At 41.9% G+C, this 19,121-nt stretch overlaps 1 protein-coding gene across 1 annotated transcript in view; it reads left to right on the top strand.

Annotated features, from left to right (window-relative positions):
• The first annotated feature begins 705 nt into the window (after positions 1–705).
• The window catches only part of LOC106570514 (endoplasmic reticulum membrane sensor NFE2L1), a 44,557-nt gene continuing 26,141 nt past the window's right edge, over positions 706–19,121 (top strand). Inside the window, exon 1 of the mRNA XM_014142932.2 lies at positions 706–1,667. Within this exon, the coding sequence (XP_013998407.1) occupies positions 1,104–1,667 (564 nt within the window). The 5' untranslated portion in view covers positions 706–1,103. The remainder of the gene's footprint in view (positions 1,668–19,121) is intronic.

The following is a 19,121-nucleotide window of genomic DNA, read 5'->3' as shown; positions in this document are numbered from 1 at the left end:
TCTTTACATTTTTATTTTTCTAGGCATCAATATTTTTTATTGTGTGAGAGAAAATACAAATCAAATGTACCAATATATATCATTATTGAGGGTGGGAGAAGGAGATGAAGGACTGTGTTCTGTCATGGAACACAACCTCCAGACAGGCAATAGATTGGCAACAGCAGCACTCTCTCGTGGAAGCCTTATGTTTCACATAGTTACTTAATCCTCTTCATACCTATCATTCATAACTAAAGACTTTATTGAAACATGTTTGAATTAATTGCTGAGTTCCCAAGAACAACATGACCTGTTTGGTACATGGTTGTGAACACTGTACTGTGCATATTGTGTAGTGTTGAAAGCAGGACAGTGGGACAAACGTCATGAAGAAAATGTCACCGGAAGTACTGTCGAGGTCCCGCCCCTGACACTAAAGGACAAAGTAACATTCCAAAATAACGGTAATGTTCTTGTGATACACATTGTAAACCGTTTAAGATATTGCAAGATTAAATAAAATTACTTTCAAGCACATTGCTAAGTATAAATGTATGTTCTTGTTTGGGCAAGAAATCCAACGAAGGGGGCGTTATTTTTTATTTAACTAAGAGCGGTGGGATGCTACAATTGGCTCACTACATGACAGAATACATTTTCAGCCTGTTGCGATGAGCTATGGGCCTAGTTTGTGTAAACTATGCAAATCTTTCCCCAAGACTCCTCCACGCCGCGGGTAGGGAGTGAGAGAGCCATAAACGTTAAACCCTGGAGAGAACCGATTCGGAATATATTTTATATTATAATTAGATTAAAACAAGGCAGACAAATAAACAAGGGAGATTCCAGTGAATTATAGTTTCATCTATGATTAAATTGTTAATTATATGTGATCGTGGTACAGTTGTTCGTTTAAGAGCATGTTTCTGTCAGGAAGTTATCAGAAGCCGGTAGTGCAGTAGCTAGCTAACGTTTTCGCCGAGGACGGGCGGACCTCTTTGTCTGACAGGGGAAAGGAACTCGTGCTCTTTTGTTTTGCATTGTCTTTGTTTAGTGAGCTAAAGGGAACTCTGGGACCAGCGTTTCTCTTTATTGACGTTCTTCCACCAAAAAATAAAAAGATGCAAAACGTGAAGAAATACTTCACAGAGGGACTAATCCAGTTTACGATCTTACTCAGTTTGATCGGAGTTCGCGTGGATGTCGACAGCTACTGGAACGGCTACTACTCACCGTTAGAGATTAACGAGGGTCCCAGCTCAGCCTTTATCCAGACACCGTTTCACAGTTTGAGGGACAATTGGGACGGGTACAGCGTGCACCCCAAATGTCCGGAGTTGGACTATTTCTTCGCCAGCCGGCGGCTTCTGGACGAGGTGAGGGCGCTTGGGTCGCCCGCCCGGTTCCCTACGCAGTTGAGCGCGTGGCTCGTGCACCAAGTACCTGACAGATCGGAATTCGGAGAGCCACCGAACAGCACGAGTAGCAGTAATGTTAACGCGGGGCTGTCGTCAGAGAGCACCGGGGAAGAGACCAGCGACTCTGACCTTCTCGCCGAGGACGAGAGCTGTTCTACTGTTAGCGCTAGGTTGAGAGGCCGGCAGGAGGAGTGCCAGACTGCCACCCAACTAAGCACCGAGCCGGGGCCTTATCCCAGCACCGGAGCCTGCGAGATACCCAAACAGGCGAGTACTGCAGCCAGCTAGCTAACTTTCTGGTTTCAAACTTAATCTACTCTAACTAATGTGTCGCCCATGAAGTTATTGTGATGAAATGCGAACTAGGCCTTTAACTACACTAAGTGTAGCTGACAGTGGGAATGACAAGTGTATTGTGATAGCCAGCTAAACAGCTAACGTTAGGCCAATAACGTTACCAGCTAGCTAACTTGCTGTTATGACACCAACTGAGGTTCTATGCACATGGCATGCTGAACTTTTACATTCACTTTCACGTTGAATGTTTTTTTTTTTAAAACTAGATGACCTTTAGATTGGTATCTCCTGACTAAGCACAACGTAATAAATTATCGACAGTCTCCTCTCCAACAGGTCGATAGCGAGCTACCAGCGCAGCCCACCAAACAATTCTGAAAGTACATGCAATTTAAGTGTTCCACCGCAAACAGCCACGAACAAATTTCACAAGTACCAGACACCGCAAGCTACTATCTAATCATCATTGACATTATCACATCCCTGGTTAGCCACTATTGGCTTACATGGCCAAACCTAACACAATATCTGCCAATTCATTTCCAGCATTTGTCTCTGGTGCATGTTTGTCTCACTCCCGTGTGTAGCCAGTTGATGTGATAATCATCTTGTGGGTTGACAGAAATACTTTCCCCAAACCCTTGTCAATTAAATGTTAACGGCAAAGTAGGCTAACCTGGCAGAAGTATATCATTTGTATATATTTATTTTCAAACGTTGACATGAAATGAGCAGCATCAGTACAGAACCATTGCTGGACTGGCACATTCATCACGTGCTAGATGCGCAATTAAAGGGCCAGGGCCCTGTTGCATAAAACAAGTTAATTTCCCCCTTATCTTTACTTAACTTTAACTTCATGACATTTTCCAGAAAGATTTGTTGAAAGACCCAAAGGTTTCAGAAAGCCTCTCAGGCATTACAGCCTGAAAGGCGGCAAATTCAAAACAACAAAATCTCATAATTCAAATTTCTCAAGCATACAACTATTTTACACCATTTTAAAGATACACTTGTCCTTAATCCAACCACATTGTCCGATTTCAAAAAGGCTTTACGGCGAAAGCATAAAGTTAGATTATGTTAGGACAGAGCGTCAACAAGAAACCACACAGCCATTTTCCAAGCAGGAGAGGGGTCACAAAAACCAGAAATATAGCTAAAATTAAGCACTAACCTTTGACGATCTTCATCAGATGACACTCCTAGGACTCAATGTTACACAATACATGTATGTTTTGTTCGATAAAGTTCATATTTATATCCAAAAACCCCATTTTACATTGGCGTGTGATGTTCAGATAATACACTGCTCAAAAAAATAAAGGGAACACTTAAACAACACAATGTAACTCCAAGTCAATCACACTTCTGTGAAATCAAACTGTCCACTTAGGAAGCAACACTGATTGACAATAAATGTCACATGCTGTTGTGCAAATGGAATAGACAACAGGTGGAAAATATAGGCAATTAGCAAGACACCCCCAATAAAGGAGTGGTTCTTCAGGTGGGGACCACAGACCACTTCTCAGTTCCTATGCTTCCTGGCTGATGTTTTGGTCACATTTGAATGCTGGCGGTGCTTTCACTCTAGTGGTAGCATGAGACGGAGTCTACAACCCACACAAGTGGCTCAGGTAGTGCAGCTCATCCAGGATGGCACATCAATGCGAGCTGTGGCAAGAAGGTTTGCTGTGTCTGTCAGCGTACTGTTCAGAGCATGGAGGCGCTACCAGGAGACAGGCCAGTACATCAGGAGATGTGGAGGAGGCCGTAGGAGGGCAACAACCCAGCAGCAGGACCGCTACCTCCGCCTTTGTGCAAGGAGAAGCACTGCCAGAGCCCTGCAAAATGACGTCCAGCAGGCCACAAATGTGCATGTGTCTGCTCAAACGGTCAGAAACAGACTCCATGAGGGTGGTATGAGGGCCCGACGCCCACAGGTGGGGGTTGTGCTTACAGCCCAACACCATGCAGAACGTTTGGCATTTGCCAGAGAACACCAAGATTGGCAAATTCGCCACTGGCGCCCTGTGCTCTTCACAGATGAAAGCATGTTCACACTGAGCACGTGACAGACGTGACAGTCTGGAGACGCCGTGGAGAACGTTCTGCTGCCTGCAACATCCTCCAGCATGACCGGTTTGGAGGTGGGTCAGTCATGGTGTGGGGTGGCATTTCTTTGGGGGGGCTGCACAGCCCTCTGTGCTCGCCAGAGGTAGCCTGACTGCCATTAGGTACCGAGATGAGATCCTCAGACCCCTTGTGAGACCATATGCTGGTGCGGTTGGCCCTGGGTTCCTCCTAATGCAAGACAATGCTAGACCTCATGTGGCTGGAGTGTGTCAGCAGTTCCTGCAAGAGGAAGGCATTGATGCTATGGCCTGGCCCGCCCGTTCCCCAGACCTGAATCCAATTGAGCACATCTGGGACATCATGTCTCGCTCCATCCACCAACGCCACGTTGCACCACAGACTGTCCAGGAGTTGGCGGATGTTTAGTCCAGGTCTGGGAGGAGATCCCTCAGGAGACCATCCGCCACCTCATCAGAAGCATGCCCAGGCGTTGTAGGGAGGTCATACAGGCACGTGGAGGCCACACACACTACGGAGCCTCATTTTCACTTGTTTTAAGGACATTACATCAAAGTTGGATCAGCCTGTAGTGTGGTTTTCCACTTTAATTTTGAGTGTGACTCCAAATCCAGACCTCCATGGGTTGATAAATTGGATTTCCATTGATTATTTTTATGCGATTTTGTTGTCAGCACATTCAACTATGTAAAGAAAAAAGTATTTAATAACATTATTTCTTTCATTCAGATCTAGGATGTGTTGTTTAAGTGTTCCCTTTATTTTTTTGAGCAGTATATTTTGCCAACAAAACTTCTGGTGAATCAGCACAACAATTTACAAAAATACTCATCATAAACGTTGATATAATATACAACTGTTATTCAAAGAATTATAGATAAACATCTCCTTAATGCAACCGCTGTGACAGATTTCAAAAAAGCTTCACGGGAAAGCACACTTTGCAATAATCTGAGTATTGCGCTCAGAAAAATACATCAGGCAATACAGATACCCGCCATTTGAGTCATCTAAAATCATAAATAGCATTATAAATATTCACTTACCTTTGATCCTCATCAGAAGGCACTTCCAGGAATCCCAGGTCCACAATAAATGTTGTTTTGTTCGATAAAGTCCATAATTTATGTCCAAATACCTCCTTGTTGTTTGCGCGTTCAATAAGCTACTCCAAATGTAGGAAGCACGACGAAAAGTAAAAAAAAAGTTATATTTACGTTCGTAGAAACATGTCAAACGTTGTATAGCATCAATCTTTATGGCCTTTTTAACATAAAACTTCAATAATATTCCAACCGGACGATTCCAATGTCTTGAAAAACATTATGGAACACAGCTAACTCATCACATCAATGCGCACCAATGAACTCATGTCATTTTCTGAGTCACCAACTTCCCGGCCTTCTTGTTCGCTCTCTGTTCACTGCAAAAGCCTGAAACAAGGTTCTAAAGACTGCTGAAATCTAGTGGAAGCCTTAGGAAGTGCAAAATGAGCCCTAAGTCACTGTGTGTTAGATAGGCAATGACTTGAAAAGACTACAAGCATCAGATTTCCCACTTCCTGGTTGGATTTTTCTCCGGTTTTTGCCTGCCATTTGAGTTCTGTTATACTCACAGACATCATTCAAACAGTTTTAGAAACTTCATTGTCTTGTATCCAAATCTACTAATAATATTCAAATATTTTACTCTGGGCCCGAGTATTAGGCAATTTACTCTGGGCACGCTTTTCATCCGAAATCGAAAATACTGCCACCTATACCCTAAAAAGTTAAATACAGCAGGCCCAAGGCAAGTCTAGTTAACCTGTTGAGGACAGCCATTTCGCTAGCGGAACCCCTAGCCAACAGCCAATGGCATCGCACGGCGCGAAATACAAAACAAACTAAAATACCACAATTAAATTTTCTCAAACAATCAACTATTTTGCACCATTTGAAAGATAAGACTCTCGTTAATCTAACCACATTGTCCGATTTCAAAGGCTTTACAGCGAAAGCAAAACATTAGATTGTTAGGAGAGTACATGGACACAAATAATCACACAGCCATTTTCCAAGCAAGCATATATGTCACATAAACCCGAACCACAGCTAAATGCAGCACTAACCTTTGATCTTCATCAGATGACACTCCTAGGACATTATGTTATACAATACATGCATGTTTTGTTCATATTTATATCAAAAAACAGCTTTTTACATTAGCATGTGATGTTTAGAACTAGCATACCCACCGAAAACTTCCGGTGAATTTAATAAATTACTCATGATAAACATTGACAAAATACATAATTATTTTAAGAATTATAGATACAGAACTCCTTTATGCAATCGCTATGTCCGATTTTAAAATAGCTTTTCGGCGAAAGCACATTTTGCAATATTCTGAGTACATAGCTCGGCCATCACGGCTAGCTATTTTGACATCCGCCAACTTCGGGGTCACCTAAACTCAGAATTACTATTAGAAACATTGGATTACCTTTGCTGTTCTTCATCAGAATGCACTCCCAGGACTTCTACTTCAACAACAAATGTTGTTTTAGTTCCAAATAATCCATAGTTATATCCAAATACCTCCATTTTGTTCGTGCGTTCAGGTCACTATCCGAACGGTAACGCGCGAGCGCATTTCGTGACAAAAAAATTCAAAATATTCCATTACCGTACTTAGAAGCATGTCAAACACTGTTTAAAATAAATTTTTATGCTATTTTTCTCGTAAAATAGCGATAATATTCCAACCGGGCAACGTTGTATTCATTCAAAGAGAGAAAGAAAAACATGGCGAGTTCTCGTGACCGCGCATCTCCAGTCTCACTGTCCCCAGGCTGACCACTTACAAACTCTGCTCCTATACTTTGCCCAGAGACAGCAGACAACCCATTCCACTTTCTGTCGGCTTTAGAGAGCCAATGGAAGCCTTAGAAAGTGTCACGTTACAGCACAGATGCTGTAATGTCGATAGAGATGCAACGGAAGGACAACAAATTGTCAGACAGGGCACTTCCTGTATGGAATCTTCTCAGGATTTGGCCTGCCATATGAGTTCTGTTATACTCACAGACACCATTCAAACAGTTTTTGAAACTTTAGAGTTTTCTATCCAAATCTACTAATTATATGCATATTCTAGTTTCTGGGCAGGAGTAGTAACCAGATTAAATCGGGTACGTTTTTTATCCGGCCGTGAAAATACTGCCCCCTATCCCAAAGAAGTTAACCTCTCTGGGCTAGGCGGGACGAATTCGGCCCATCTACGTAACAGCCAGTTGAATCCTGTGGCGCGATTTTCAAAACCTTTGAAATGCTATTACTTCAATTTCTCAAACATATGACTATTTTACAGCTATTTAAAGACAAGACTCTCGTTAATCTAACCACACTGTCCGATTTCAAAAAGGCTTTACAACGAAAGCAAAACATTAGATTATGTCAGCAGAGTACCCAGCCAGAAATAATCAGACACCCATTTTTCAAGCTAGCATATAATGTCACAAAAACCCAGAAGACAGCTCAATGCAGCACTAACCTTTGATGATCTTCATCAGATGACACACCTAGGACATTATGTTATACAATACATGCATGTTTTGTTCAATCAAGTTCATATTTATATCAAAAACCAGCTTTTTACATTAGCATGTGACGTTCAGAACTAGCATACCCCGCAAACTTCCGGCGAATTTACTAACAATTTACTAAATTACTCACGATAAACGTTCACAAAAAGCATAACAATTATTTTAAGAATTATAGATGCATTACTCCTCTATGCACTCTATGTCCGATTTTAAAATAGCTTTTCGGTGAAAGCACATTTTGCAATATTTTAAGTACATAGCCCAGCCATCATGGGCTAGCTATTTAGACACCCGGCAAGTTTAGCCTTCACCAAAATCAGATTTACTATAAGAAAAATGGTCTTACCTTTCCTGTTCTTCGTCAGAATGCACTCCCAGGACTTCTACTTCAATAACAAATGTAGGTTTGGTCCAAAATAATCCATAGTTATGTTCCAACAGCGACGTTTTGTTCGTGCGTTCTAGACACTATCCCAATGGTAAATAACGGTCGTGCGCACGGCGCATTTCGTGACAAAAGATTTCTAAATATTTCATTACCGTACTTCGAAGCATGTCAACCGCTGTTTAAAATAAATTTTTATGCAATTTTTCTCGTAAAAAAGCGATAATATTCCGACCGGGAATCTGCAATTAGGTAAACAGCCGAAGGAAAATATATCACTGGGTCGAATCGGGCACGCGCCTAATTCCATTGTCCTCTGATGGGCCACTTGGCAAAGGCGATTATGTGTTTCAGCCTGAGGCTGCCTCGTCATCGTTCAGGTTTTTCCCGGGCTCTGAGAGCCTATTGGAGCCGTAGGAAATGTCACGTTACAGCTAAGATCCTGACTCTTCAATAAACAGAAGCAAGAACAACAACACCTTGTCAGACAGGCCACTTCCTGCATGAAACCTTCTCAGGTTTTTGCCTGCCAAATGAGTTCTGTTATACACACAGACACCATTCAAACAGTTTTAGAAACTTTAGGGTGTTTTCTATCCATATGTAATAAGTATATGCATATTCTAGTTACTGGGTAGGAGTGGTAACCAGATTAAATCGGGTACGTTTTTTATCCGGCCGTGTAAATACTGCCCCCTATCCCCAACAGGTTAAAGACGATTTGGATGACATCAATTTACTTCGATTTTTTTTGGTCTGGGAGTTTAATTTAATACTAACCTTGTTTCAGTTTTTCTGTTCAGAAGATCACATACTAACACTTTCCAAAGAAGGTGCAGGGAATTCTACATTCTTACAACAATGACAGTTGGATTTAGGCTACAAAACTTGGTTTCTTATAGTTGAAGTTCCACTTTCACAATTTACATGTCCAGACAGAGCTAGTCAGAAGAGGACTGGGATTAAGTTCAATTTTAGTCATCCCCTTTGCCTCTGGCATTAACGTATATGCAAACACTACTCTTGCTGTTTTCTCATCCACCCCTGTGGTAAAACATGACGGACCCTGTTATGTAAGTTGTGGGTTTGAATGACTTATTCTCTCCACCCATAGGGTTACACTCTTTGGGCCTTGGGTGTGTTTTTGTAGGGACAAAGGCCCACACTCACTGTGGTGAAAAACACTGCTGTGGCTTGGGAGTGTCCAATGTCAAAGACCGGGTTATCTTATCCCCCACGACTTCACTTGCAGCTGTTAGATTTGTGTTGTGTAACCTAGGGCTGTGGCGGTCATGACATTTTGTCTGCTGGTTATTGTCATGCAAAAGCGTGCCGGTCTCACGGTAATTGACCGTTAATTAACATAAGCACGTTTAGCATTTCCAGGCATCCATGCATACAAGCTACTGATGCCCGCCTTCGGAACATTTACATTTAAAAAGTATAGTAAATCAATTTAATATACTGTACATCACAATAAATCCATAATTTATTTGAGTCAAGTCCTAAGAACAGAATGAGTTGGCCTGGCTATGCTCCATGCTGTAGGCTGGTTCATTTAGAAGACAAGATATGCATAAGTCCCGTGCTATTATTTTATGATTTTATAGTATGAAGAATATAATTTAACCTTTGAATATAATTGACTAAAATAGAAAGGATATTTTTCCCTTTCCGGAGCAAGAGTGTGCCTAGTAAATTGGCCATGTTGAGTGTAAAAGTGATCATTTGAAACAGGTCCTATATGCTAGGTTTAGAGTTGTTTGGCAACTTTAATTGTGAATGATAAAAACCTTAATGTTTTAGAAATGAAAAACGTATCTGGGCTGCATGATGTGATCATCTATGAACGTTTGAACATCTTGGCCATGCTCTGTTATAATCTCCACCCGGCACAGCCAGAAGAGGACTGTCCACCCCTCATAGCCTGGTTCCTCTCTAGGTTTCTTCCTAGGTACTGGTCTTTCTAGGGAGTTTTTCCTAGCCACCGTGCTTATACACCTGCATTGCTTGCTGTTTGGGGTTTTAGGCTGGGTTTCTGTACAGCACTTTGAGATATCAGCTGATGTAAGAAGGGCTTTATAAATACATATGATTTGACAATAGCCTATTGATTTGAAAGAGTCGCAGAAAAAGCTTGTGCACTGTTCCTTCCATTTACATTCCATTTACATTTTAGTCATTTAGCAGACGCTCTTATCCAGAGCGACTTACAGTAGTGAATGCATACATTTCATTCATTTCATTTCATGCATTTTTTAAATATATATTATTTTTTGTACTGGCCCCCCATGGGAATCGAACCCACAACCCTGGCGTTGCAAACACCATGCTCTACCAACTGAGCCACAGGGAAGACTTCCCTCAGGCTGCACAGCTGTTTTCTCATCAAGTGATCATATTTTCACACATCAGACTATTCAAAATGTAATCTTGTCTTTACTAATATGTCAAATTTGTTTTAATTTAAATGGACCATTATCCAATGGGCAGGAATAGCGAATAGAGGCAGCATGCTTTCCTGCCAGTCCATTTTTCAATGATGCCTGGTAGACTACTTCGTTTTTACAGCGGAGCTGTACTTAATATGAGCAGCTGAGAAATAAGCATAAGAACACTTACAGTTGAAGTCTGAAGTTTACATACACCTTAGCCAAATGCATTTAAACTCAGTTTTTCACAATTCCTGGCATTTAATCTTAGTAAAAATGTCCTATCTTAGGTCAGTTAGGACCACCACTTTATTTGAAGAATGTGAAATGTCAGAATAATAGTAGAGAGTGATTTATTTCAGCTTTTATTTCTTTCATCACATTCCCAGTGGGTCAGATGTTTATATACACTCAATTAGTATTTGGTAGCATTGCCTTTAAATTGTTTAACTTGGGTCAAACGTTTCGGGTAGCCTTCCACAAGCTTCCCACAATAAGTTGGGTGAATTTTGGACCATTCCTCCTGACAGAGCTGGAGTAACTGAGTCAGGTTTGTAGGCCTCCTTGCTCGCACACGCTTTTTCAGTTCTGCCAACACATTTTCTATAGGATTGAGGTCAGGGCTCTGTGATGGCCACTCCAATACCTTGACTTTGTTGTCCTTATGCCATTTTGCCACAACATTGGAAGTATGCTTGGGGTCATTGTCCATTTGGAAGACCCATTTGCAACCAATCTTTGACTTCCTGACTGATGTCTTGAGATGTAGCTTCAATATATCCACATAATTTTCCTCCCTCATGATGCCATCTATTTTATGAAGTGCACCAGTCCCTCGTGTAGCAAAGCACCCACACAACATGATGCTGCCACCCTCGTGCTTCACGGTTGGGATGGTGTTCTTCGGCTTGCAAGCCTACCCCTTTTTCCTCCAAGCATAGCGATGGTCATTATGGCCAAACAATTCTATTTTTGTTTCATCAGGCCAGAGGACATTTCTCCAAAAAGTACGATCTCTGTCCCCAAGTGCAGTAGCAAACCGTAGTCTGGCTTTTTTTAATGGCGGTTTTGGAGCAGTGGCTTCTTCCTTGCTGAGCGGCCTTTCAGGTTATGTCGATATAGGACTCGTTTTACTGTGGATATAGATACGTTTGTACCTGTTTCCTCCAGCATCTTCACAATGTCCTTTGCTGTTGTTCTGGGATTGATTAGCACTTTTCGCAGAATAGTACGTTCATCTCTAGGAGACAAAACGAGTCTCCTTCCTGAGCGGTATGATGGCTGCCTGTCCTTTGCTGCTGTTCTGGGATTGATTTGCACTTTTCGCACCTAAGCGGTATGACGGCTGCGTGGTCCCATGGTGCTTATACTTGCGTACTATTGTTTGTACAGATTAACGTGGTACCTTCAGGCATTTGGAAATTGATCCCAAGGATGAACCAGACATGTGGAGGTCTACAAATGTTTTTTTTCTGAGGTCTTGGCTGATTTCTTTTGATTTTCCCATGATGTCAAGCAAAGAGGCACTGAGTTTGAAGGTAGGCCTTGAAATACATCCGCAGGTACACCTCCAATTGACTCAAATGATATCAATTAGCCTATCAGAAGCTTCTAAAGCCATGACATTTTCTGGAATTTTCCAAGCTGTTTAAAGGCACAGTCAACTTAGTGTATGTAAACTTCTGACCCACTGGAATTGTTATATAGTGAAATAATCTGTCTGTTAACAATTGATTTAACAAGCGCATTCGCGAAAAAAGAGCCTTTCTTAAAATCAATACACAAGCATATATTTTTGAACCTCCATATTTAGTTAATATTGCCTGCTAACATTAATTTATTTTAACTAGGGAAATTGTGTCACTTCTCTTGCGTTCTGTGCAACAGAGTCAGGGTATATGCAGCAGTTTGGGCTGCCTGGCTCATTACGAACTGTGTGAAGACTATTTCTTCCTAACAAAGACAGCCAACTTCGCCAAATGGGGGATGATTTAACAAAAGCGCATTTGCGAAAAAAGCACAATCGTTGCACAAATGTACCTAACCATAAACATCAATGCCTTTCTTAAAATCAATACACAGAAGTATATCTTTTTTTAAACCTGCATATTTAGTTAAAAGAAATTCATGTTAGCAGGCAATATTAAACTAGGGAAATTGTGTCACTTCTCTTGCGTTCATTGCACGCAGAGTCAGGGTATATGCAACAGATTGGGCCGGCTGGCTCGTTGCTTACTAATTTGCCTGAATTTTACGTAATTATGACATAACATTGAAGGTTGTGCAATGTAACAGGAATATTTAGACTTATGGGTGCCACCCGTTAGATAAAATACGGGGCGGTTCCGTATTTCACTGAAAGAATAACCGTTTTATTTTCGAAATGATAGTTTCCAGATTTGACCATATTAATGACCTAAGGCTCGTATTTCTGTGTGTTATGTTATAATTAAGTCTATGATTTGATATTTGATAGAGCAGTCTGACTGAGCGGTGGTAGGCAGCAGCAGGCTCGTAAGCATTCATTCAAACAGCGCTTTTGTGCGTTTGCCAGCAGCTCTTCGCAATGCTTCGAGCACAGCTCTGTTTATGACTTCAAGCCTATCAACTCCCGAGATTAGGCTGGTGTAACCGATGTGAAATGGCTAGCTAGTTAGCGGGGTGTGTGCTAATAGCGTTTCAAACGTCTCTCGCTCTGAGACTTGGAGTAGTTGTTCCCCTTGCTCTGCATGGGTAACGCTGCTTCGAGGGTGGCTGTTTTCGATGTGTTCCTGGTTCGAGCCCAGGAAGGGGCGAGGAGAGGGAAGGAAGCTATACTGTTACACTGGCAATACTATAGTGCCTATAAGAACATCCAATAGTCAAAGGTATATGAAATACAAATGGTATAGAGAAAAATAGTTCTGTAATAACCTAAAACTTCTTACCTGGGAATATTGAAGATTCATGTTAAAAGGAACCACCAGCTTTCATGTGTTCTGAGCAAGGAACTTAAACTTAGCTTTTTTACATGGCACATGTTGCACTTTTACTTTCTTCTCCAACATGTTGTTTTTGCATTATTTAAACCAAATTGAACGTTTCATTATTTATTTGAGGCTAAATTGATTTGATTGATGTATTATATTAAGTTAAAATAAGTGTTCATTCAGTATTGTTGTAATTGTCATTATTGCATATAAATAAATACATTTAAAAAAATTCTCCGATTTAAATCGGTATCAGATTTTTTTGGTCCTCCAATAATCGGCATCAAAAAATCATAATTGGTCAACCTCTAATCAGGACCTGATGGAGAGACAATAGAGCCCTGAGTACCAGGCCATTAGGACCTGGTCGTCATTAGCATGTTTACTGCGGTCAAGACTCATGACGGCCACTGTGGCTGTAATACGGTTACCTCAACAGCCTTAGTAACACCCCATTTTATATAGACCATTGCATAGGCTAGATAACACACGGAGAGCGTTGTAACAAAAGTTGATGTTTGAGGAGCTGTGTGACCGGTGATATTCCGCCCAATCATCACCTTAGAAAGCACTGTCCATTTAAATCAATATTTTCCCCCTCATCAATCTATGCATAATACCCCATAATGACACAGCAAAAACTGGTTTTTAGAATTCTTTGTAAATGTATTTACTTAAGTATTCAGACCTTTGCTATGAGACTGGAAATTGTGCTCCGGTGCATCCTGTTTCTGTTGATCATCCTTGACATGTTTCTACAACTTGGAGTCTACCTGTGGTAAATTCAATTGATTGCACATGTTTTGGAAAGGCGCACACCTGTTTATATAAGGTCCCACAGTTGACAGTGCATGTCAGAGCAAAAACCAAGCTCAAAGGTCGATGGAATTGTTCGTAGAGCTCCCAGACAGGATTGTGTCAAGGCATAGATCTGGGGAAAGGTACCAAAAAATGTCTGCAGCATTGAAGGTCCCCAAGAACACAGTGGCCTCCATTTTTAAATGGAAGAAGTTTGTAACCACCAAGACTCTTCCTAGATCTGGCCGCCCGGCCAACCTCAGCAATCGGGGGAGAAGGGCCTTGGTCAGGGAGGTGACCAAGAACCCAATGGTAACTCTGACTGAGCTCCAGAGTTCCTCTGTGGAGATGGGAGAACCTTCCAGAAGGACAACCATCTCTGCAGCACTCCACCAATCAGGCCTTTATGGTAGAGTGGCCAGACTGAAGCCACTCCTCCAGTAAAAGGCACATGACAGCCTGCTTGGAGTTTGCCAAAAGGCACCGAAAGGACTCTCAGACCATGAGAAACAAGATTTTCTGATCTGATGAAACACAGATTGAACTCTTTGTCCTGAAATACCAAGCGTCACATCTGGAGGAAACCTTGCAGCATCCCCACGGTGAAGCATGGTGGTGCCAGCATCATGCTGTGGGGATGTTTTTCAGCACCAGGGACTGGGAGCCCAGTCAGGATAAGGGTTGCCAATTTTGGGAATATTCAGAGGTGGAAACTTTCTGTGGGAATTAACAGGAATATTTGGGAATTAACGGGAATATTTGCAAATTAATATTAATACCATTTAAATGTAGTTGTTTTTTTGCATTGGATATATTTACCATATCATATGGAGACAGAAACATAAACCTTATCATAAGTAGACATAATTGCAAATGATTAAATCCTTCCAATAGAAAAAAATTAAATAAAAATGTTTTTACGAATTGAACTTAATTGAGTTGACTCCTCACATGGGATTAGCTCACTGAACAACAAAAGAAAGGGAATATTGAATGATCCCCCAATGATCCATCACATCTCCCAAAAACATTTTCAACATACATCTGTAAAATGATAGTCTAGAAACTAAAGCTTTGGTTGTCTTCCTCTCAGGCTTCCATGTCTTCTCCCTGGACCTCCTCAATGTCCACCTCTTGAACATCAGACTCTGTGGCCTCATCGTCACTTTCCAACCTTGTTGAGGATGGCTTGTCAGGCTCAAAAAGCCTCATTTGTCTGGATGGCCACCAATTTTTCAACCCTTGTATTGGTCAGCCTGTTGCTTGCTTTGGTGTGTGTGTTCCCAAACAAGGACCAGTTGCGCTCTGAGATGGCTGATGTTGGCGGGATTTGGAGTATGATGGAGGCAACAGGGGAAAGAGCCTCAGATCCACAAAGTCCCTTCCACCAGGTGGCTGATGAGATATGTTGGCACAACTGCCATATTACATCTCCATCCCAAAGCCCTTGCTTGGAAGTGTACTCTTCCAGACTGCCAAGAGCCTTGCCTTCATCCAGGCCAAGGTGGTGAGACACGGTAGTGATGACACCATAGGCCTTGTTGATCTCTACACCAGACAGGATGCTCTTTCCAGCATACTTGGGGTCCAACATGTACGCTGCGGTGTGTATGGGCTTCAGGCATAAGTCTTAACGCTTTTTGATGTATTTCAGAACTGCAATTTCCTCTGCTTGGAGCAACAGTGAAGTGGGCAGGGCAGTATGGATTTCTTCACTTACATCTGCAAGCAGAGTCTGAACATCAGACAGGATGGCATTGTCTCCCTCAATCTGTGCAATGGCTACTGCTATTGGTTTCAGGCTGCTTACTACTCACCCAAAATACATAATCTAGGAGGATCCTCTTGATGGGGCTGGCCATATTGGCAGACTGTGATCTAGCCATTTTCTTGGAGAGACTCTATCCCCTCCAGGAGACTGTCCAACATGATGACATCACCCCAACGGGTGTTGCTGGGCAGCTTCAATGTGGTGCTCTTATTCTTCCCACTTTGCTTGGTGAGGTAGATTGCTGCTATAATTTGATGACCCTTCACATACCTAACCATTTCCTTGACTCTCTTGTTGAGTGTATCCATTGTTTTCAGTGATATGTTCTTGAGCAGATTCAATGCATGAGCAGCACAGCCAATGGGCCTCCACTTTAGACCAAGCAGCCTTCATGTTCACAGCATTGTCTGCCACCAGTGCAAATACCTTCTGTGGTCCAAGGTCATTGACTGCCTTCAGCTCATCTGCAATGTAGAGACCGGTGTCTGTCCCTTGTCTGCTCTGGTAGAATACTGGTTGAGGGGTGGCGATGATGTTAATTATTCCTTGCCCACGAACATTCGACCACCCATCAGAGATGATTGCAATACAGTCTGCTTTCTCTATGATTTGCTTGACCTTCACTTGAATTCTGAACTCTGCATCCAGCAAATGAGTAGATAAAGCATGTCTGGTTGGAGGGGTGTATGCTGGGCGAAGATCATTCATTAATCTCTTCCAATACACATTGCCTTTGAGCATCAGAGGTGAACCAGTTGCATACACAGCTCGAGCAAGACATTCATCAGCATTTCGCTGACTACGTTCCTCCATTGAGTCAAGAAAACATCCGATTCCAGGAGGACCATGGGCTGTTGCTATCGATAAAGTGCCTGGTTCATAATTTTCACCTCGAATAGAAGTAGAGGGACTTTTGTCAGAGGTTGCTTGTTGTGAGCGCTGAGGGAACTTTATGCACTTGGCCCGATGATTCTGCATCTTTGTTGCATTCTTCACATATGATTTGGCACAGTATTTGCAAATGTACACAGCTTTTCCTTCTACATTAGCTGCAGTGAAGTGTCTCCACACATCACATAGTGTACGTGGCATTTTCCTGTAAAGATTAGGGGGGGGAAACAAGTACCATTAAGCAGTTAGATTAAACAACTCCTTTTGTAAACAACTCCTTTTGTAAGATAAATGTTTTTAAATGAAACATGTATGGAAACAGGTGAATTAACACTCCTCAGTTAGCAGGCTGAAGCAAGCTAAAACTAACTAGCAGAAAATGTTAACAAATTACAAATTATTTAAACACACTTTGCTGTAGGCTACTATTTACTAGTTAACAAAAAATCCTGTATGTCATATAAAATATATTCACCCCACCCAGTATTGTAATCAAATCTTACCAGAAAGCATGTAGTCCTTGGCTCATACAGTGTTGTAGTGTGGGCTCAATAGCATCTCATTAGTGTGCAAGATCTTGAGAATCAGCTGTACATGTGATGGAGGAATGCAGAGGGTTGCAATTCCATTGAATTGGGGATAGTTTAACCAAAATATGCCACAGACCTAGAATTGCCTTATGTGTAACCCACAAAAAAGGTTCACTGTTATAAGCTAACTTTTTAGATGAATTTAAGCTAAATTTGCAAAATAACTTCCCATGGGAAATTTCACTGAAAGTTTCCGACCTTTTGCCACCCTAGTTGGGATAGAGGAGAAGATCAATGGAGCAAAGTACAGAGAGATCCTTGATGAAAACCTGCTCCCGAGCACTCCGGACCTCAGACTGGGGTGAAGGTTCACCTTCCAACAGGAAAACGACACTAAGCACACAGCCAAGACAACGCAGGAGTGCCTTCAGGACAACTCTCAATGTCCTTGAGTGGCCCAACCAGAGCCTGGACTTGAACCCGATCGAACATCTCTGGAGAGACCTGAAAATAGCTGTGCAGCGACACCCCAATCCAACCGGACAGAGCTTGAGAGGCTCTGCAGAGAAGAATGGGAGAATCTCCCCAAATACTGGTATGCCAAGCTTGTAGCGTCATACCCAAGAAGACTCTAGGCTGTAATCGCTGCCAAAGGTTCTTCAACAAAATACTGAGGAAAGGGTCTGAATACTTATGTAAATGTGATATTTCTATACCAGTTTTTGTTTTGTCATTATGAGGTATTGTGTATAGAGTGAGAGGGGGAAAAAACGATTTCATCCATTATAGAATAAGGTTGTAACGTAACAAAATGTGGGAGAAGTCAAGGGGCCTGAATAGTTTCCCGAATGCATTGTCGGTAGGAGCTACCGACTGTCATATCCAAGCGAATGTGAACAAGAGACATTGTGCAAATGAACAACATTTTGACACATGCTTGTCTGAAGGAAGAACGGCACTGGCTCTGAAGCAGAGTATGTGAGTAGAGCTGGAGCGGAGCGTGCCCAATTTGACTGGCGCGTGGAGTGAGTTTCCCAAGGGCTGGAGCTCCAGTACCGCTCACTTCACGATCTCGGGGCATGCATTATAGTCTACTTCTGTACTGCCATAGCCACTTGATCTAGCTACTGTCATGGAGTTCAGAAAATATTTTCATAAAGAAACTGATAAAACACACAGGTGCAAAATCAAGGTGACTTATAAAGATGAGGACCAAAACCAAGAGAGGGAGTGCTGTGATGTAGTGTCCACAACTAATGAATCATTGTGGAATCTGAAAAGACACCTATCCTGAAAACATGATGGTGTACTTACTACATGTTAAAAGAAAGGAACGAGCTGGGTAGATAACTAAGTACGTCTTTTGTAGCAAAGTGTTTTGGTTTATAAATAATCTGTTCTCTTAAATGTTTCTTTCATTTTTGTTCTATTATCTATATACAATAGGTCATCATTGATTTTTGGCCAATAGGCCTGGTATATTCCCATGTTCAAGAAGCGTTCTGTTTTGATTGGGTTATTTTTTTAGGCATATATGTGTGTGTGTGTGTATATATATATATATATACTGCTCAAAAAAATAAAGGGAACACTTAAACAACACAATGTAACACCAAGTCAATCACACTTCTGTGAAATCAAACTGTCCACTTAGGAAGCAACACTGATTGACAATAAATTTCACATGCTGTTGTGCAAATGGAATAGACAACAGGTGGAAATTATAGGCAATTAGCAAGACACCCCCAATAAAGGAGTGGTTCTGCAGGTGGGGACCACAGACCACTTCTCAGTTCCTATGCTTCCTGGCTGATGTTTTGGTCACTTTTGAATGCTGGCGGTGCTTTCACTCTAGTGGTAGCATGAGACGGAGTCTACAATCCACACAAGTGGCTCAGGTAGTGCAGCTCATCCAGGATGGCACATCAATGCGAGCTGTGGCAAGAAGGTTTGCCGTGTCTGTCA

This window comes from Salmo salar, chromosome ssa14, assembly GCF_905237065.1.
Source record: "Salmo salar chromosome ssa14, Ssal_v3.1, whole genome shotgun sequence".
Taxonomy (NCBI): Eukaryota; Metazoa; Chordata; class Actinopteri; order Salmoniformes; family Salmonidae; genus Salmo; species Salmo salar.
The sequence above is the reverse complement of the archived record's forward strand: the minus strand, read 5'-3'. Positions and strand labels throughout refer to the sequence as shown.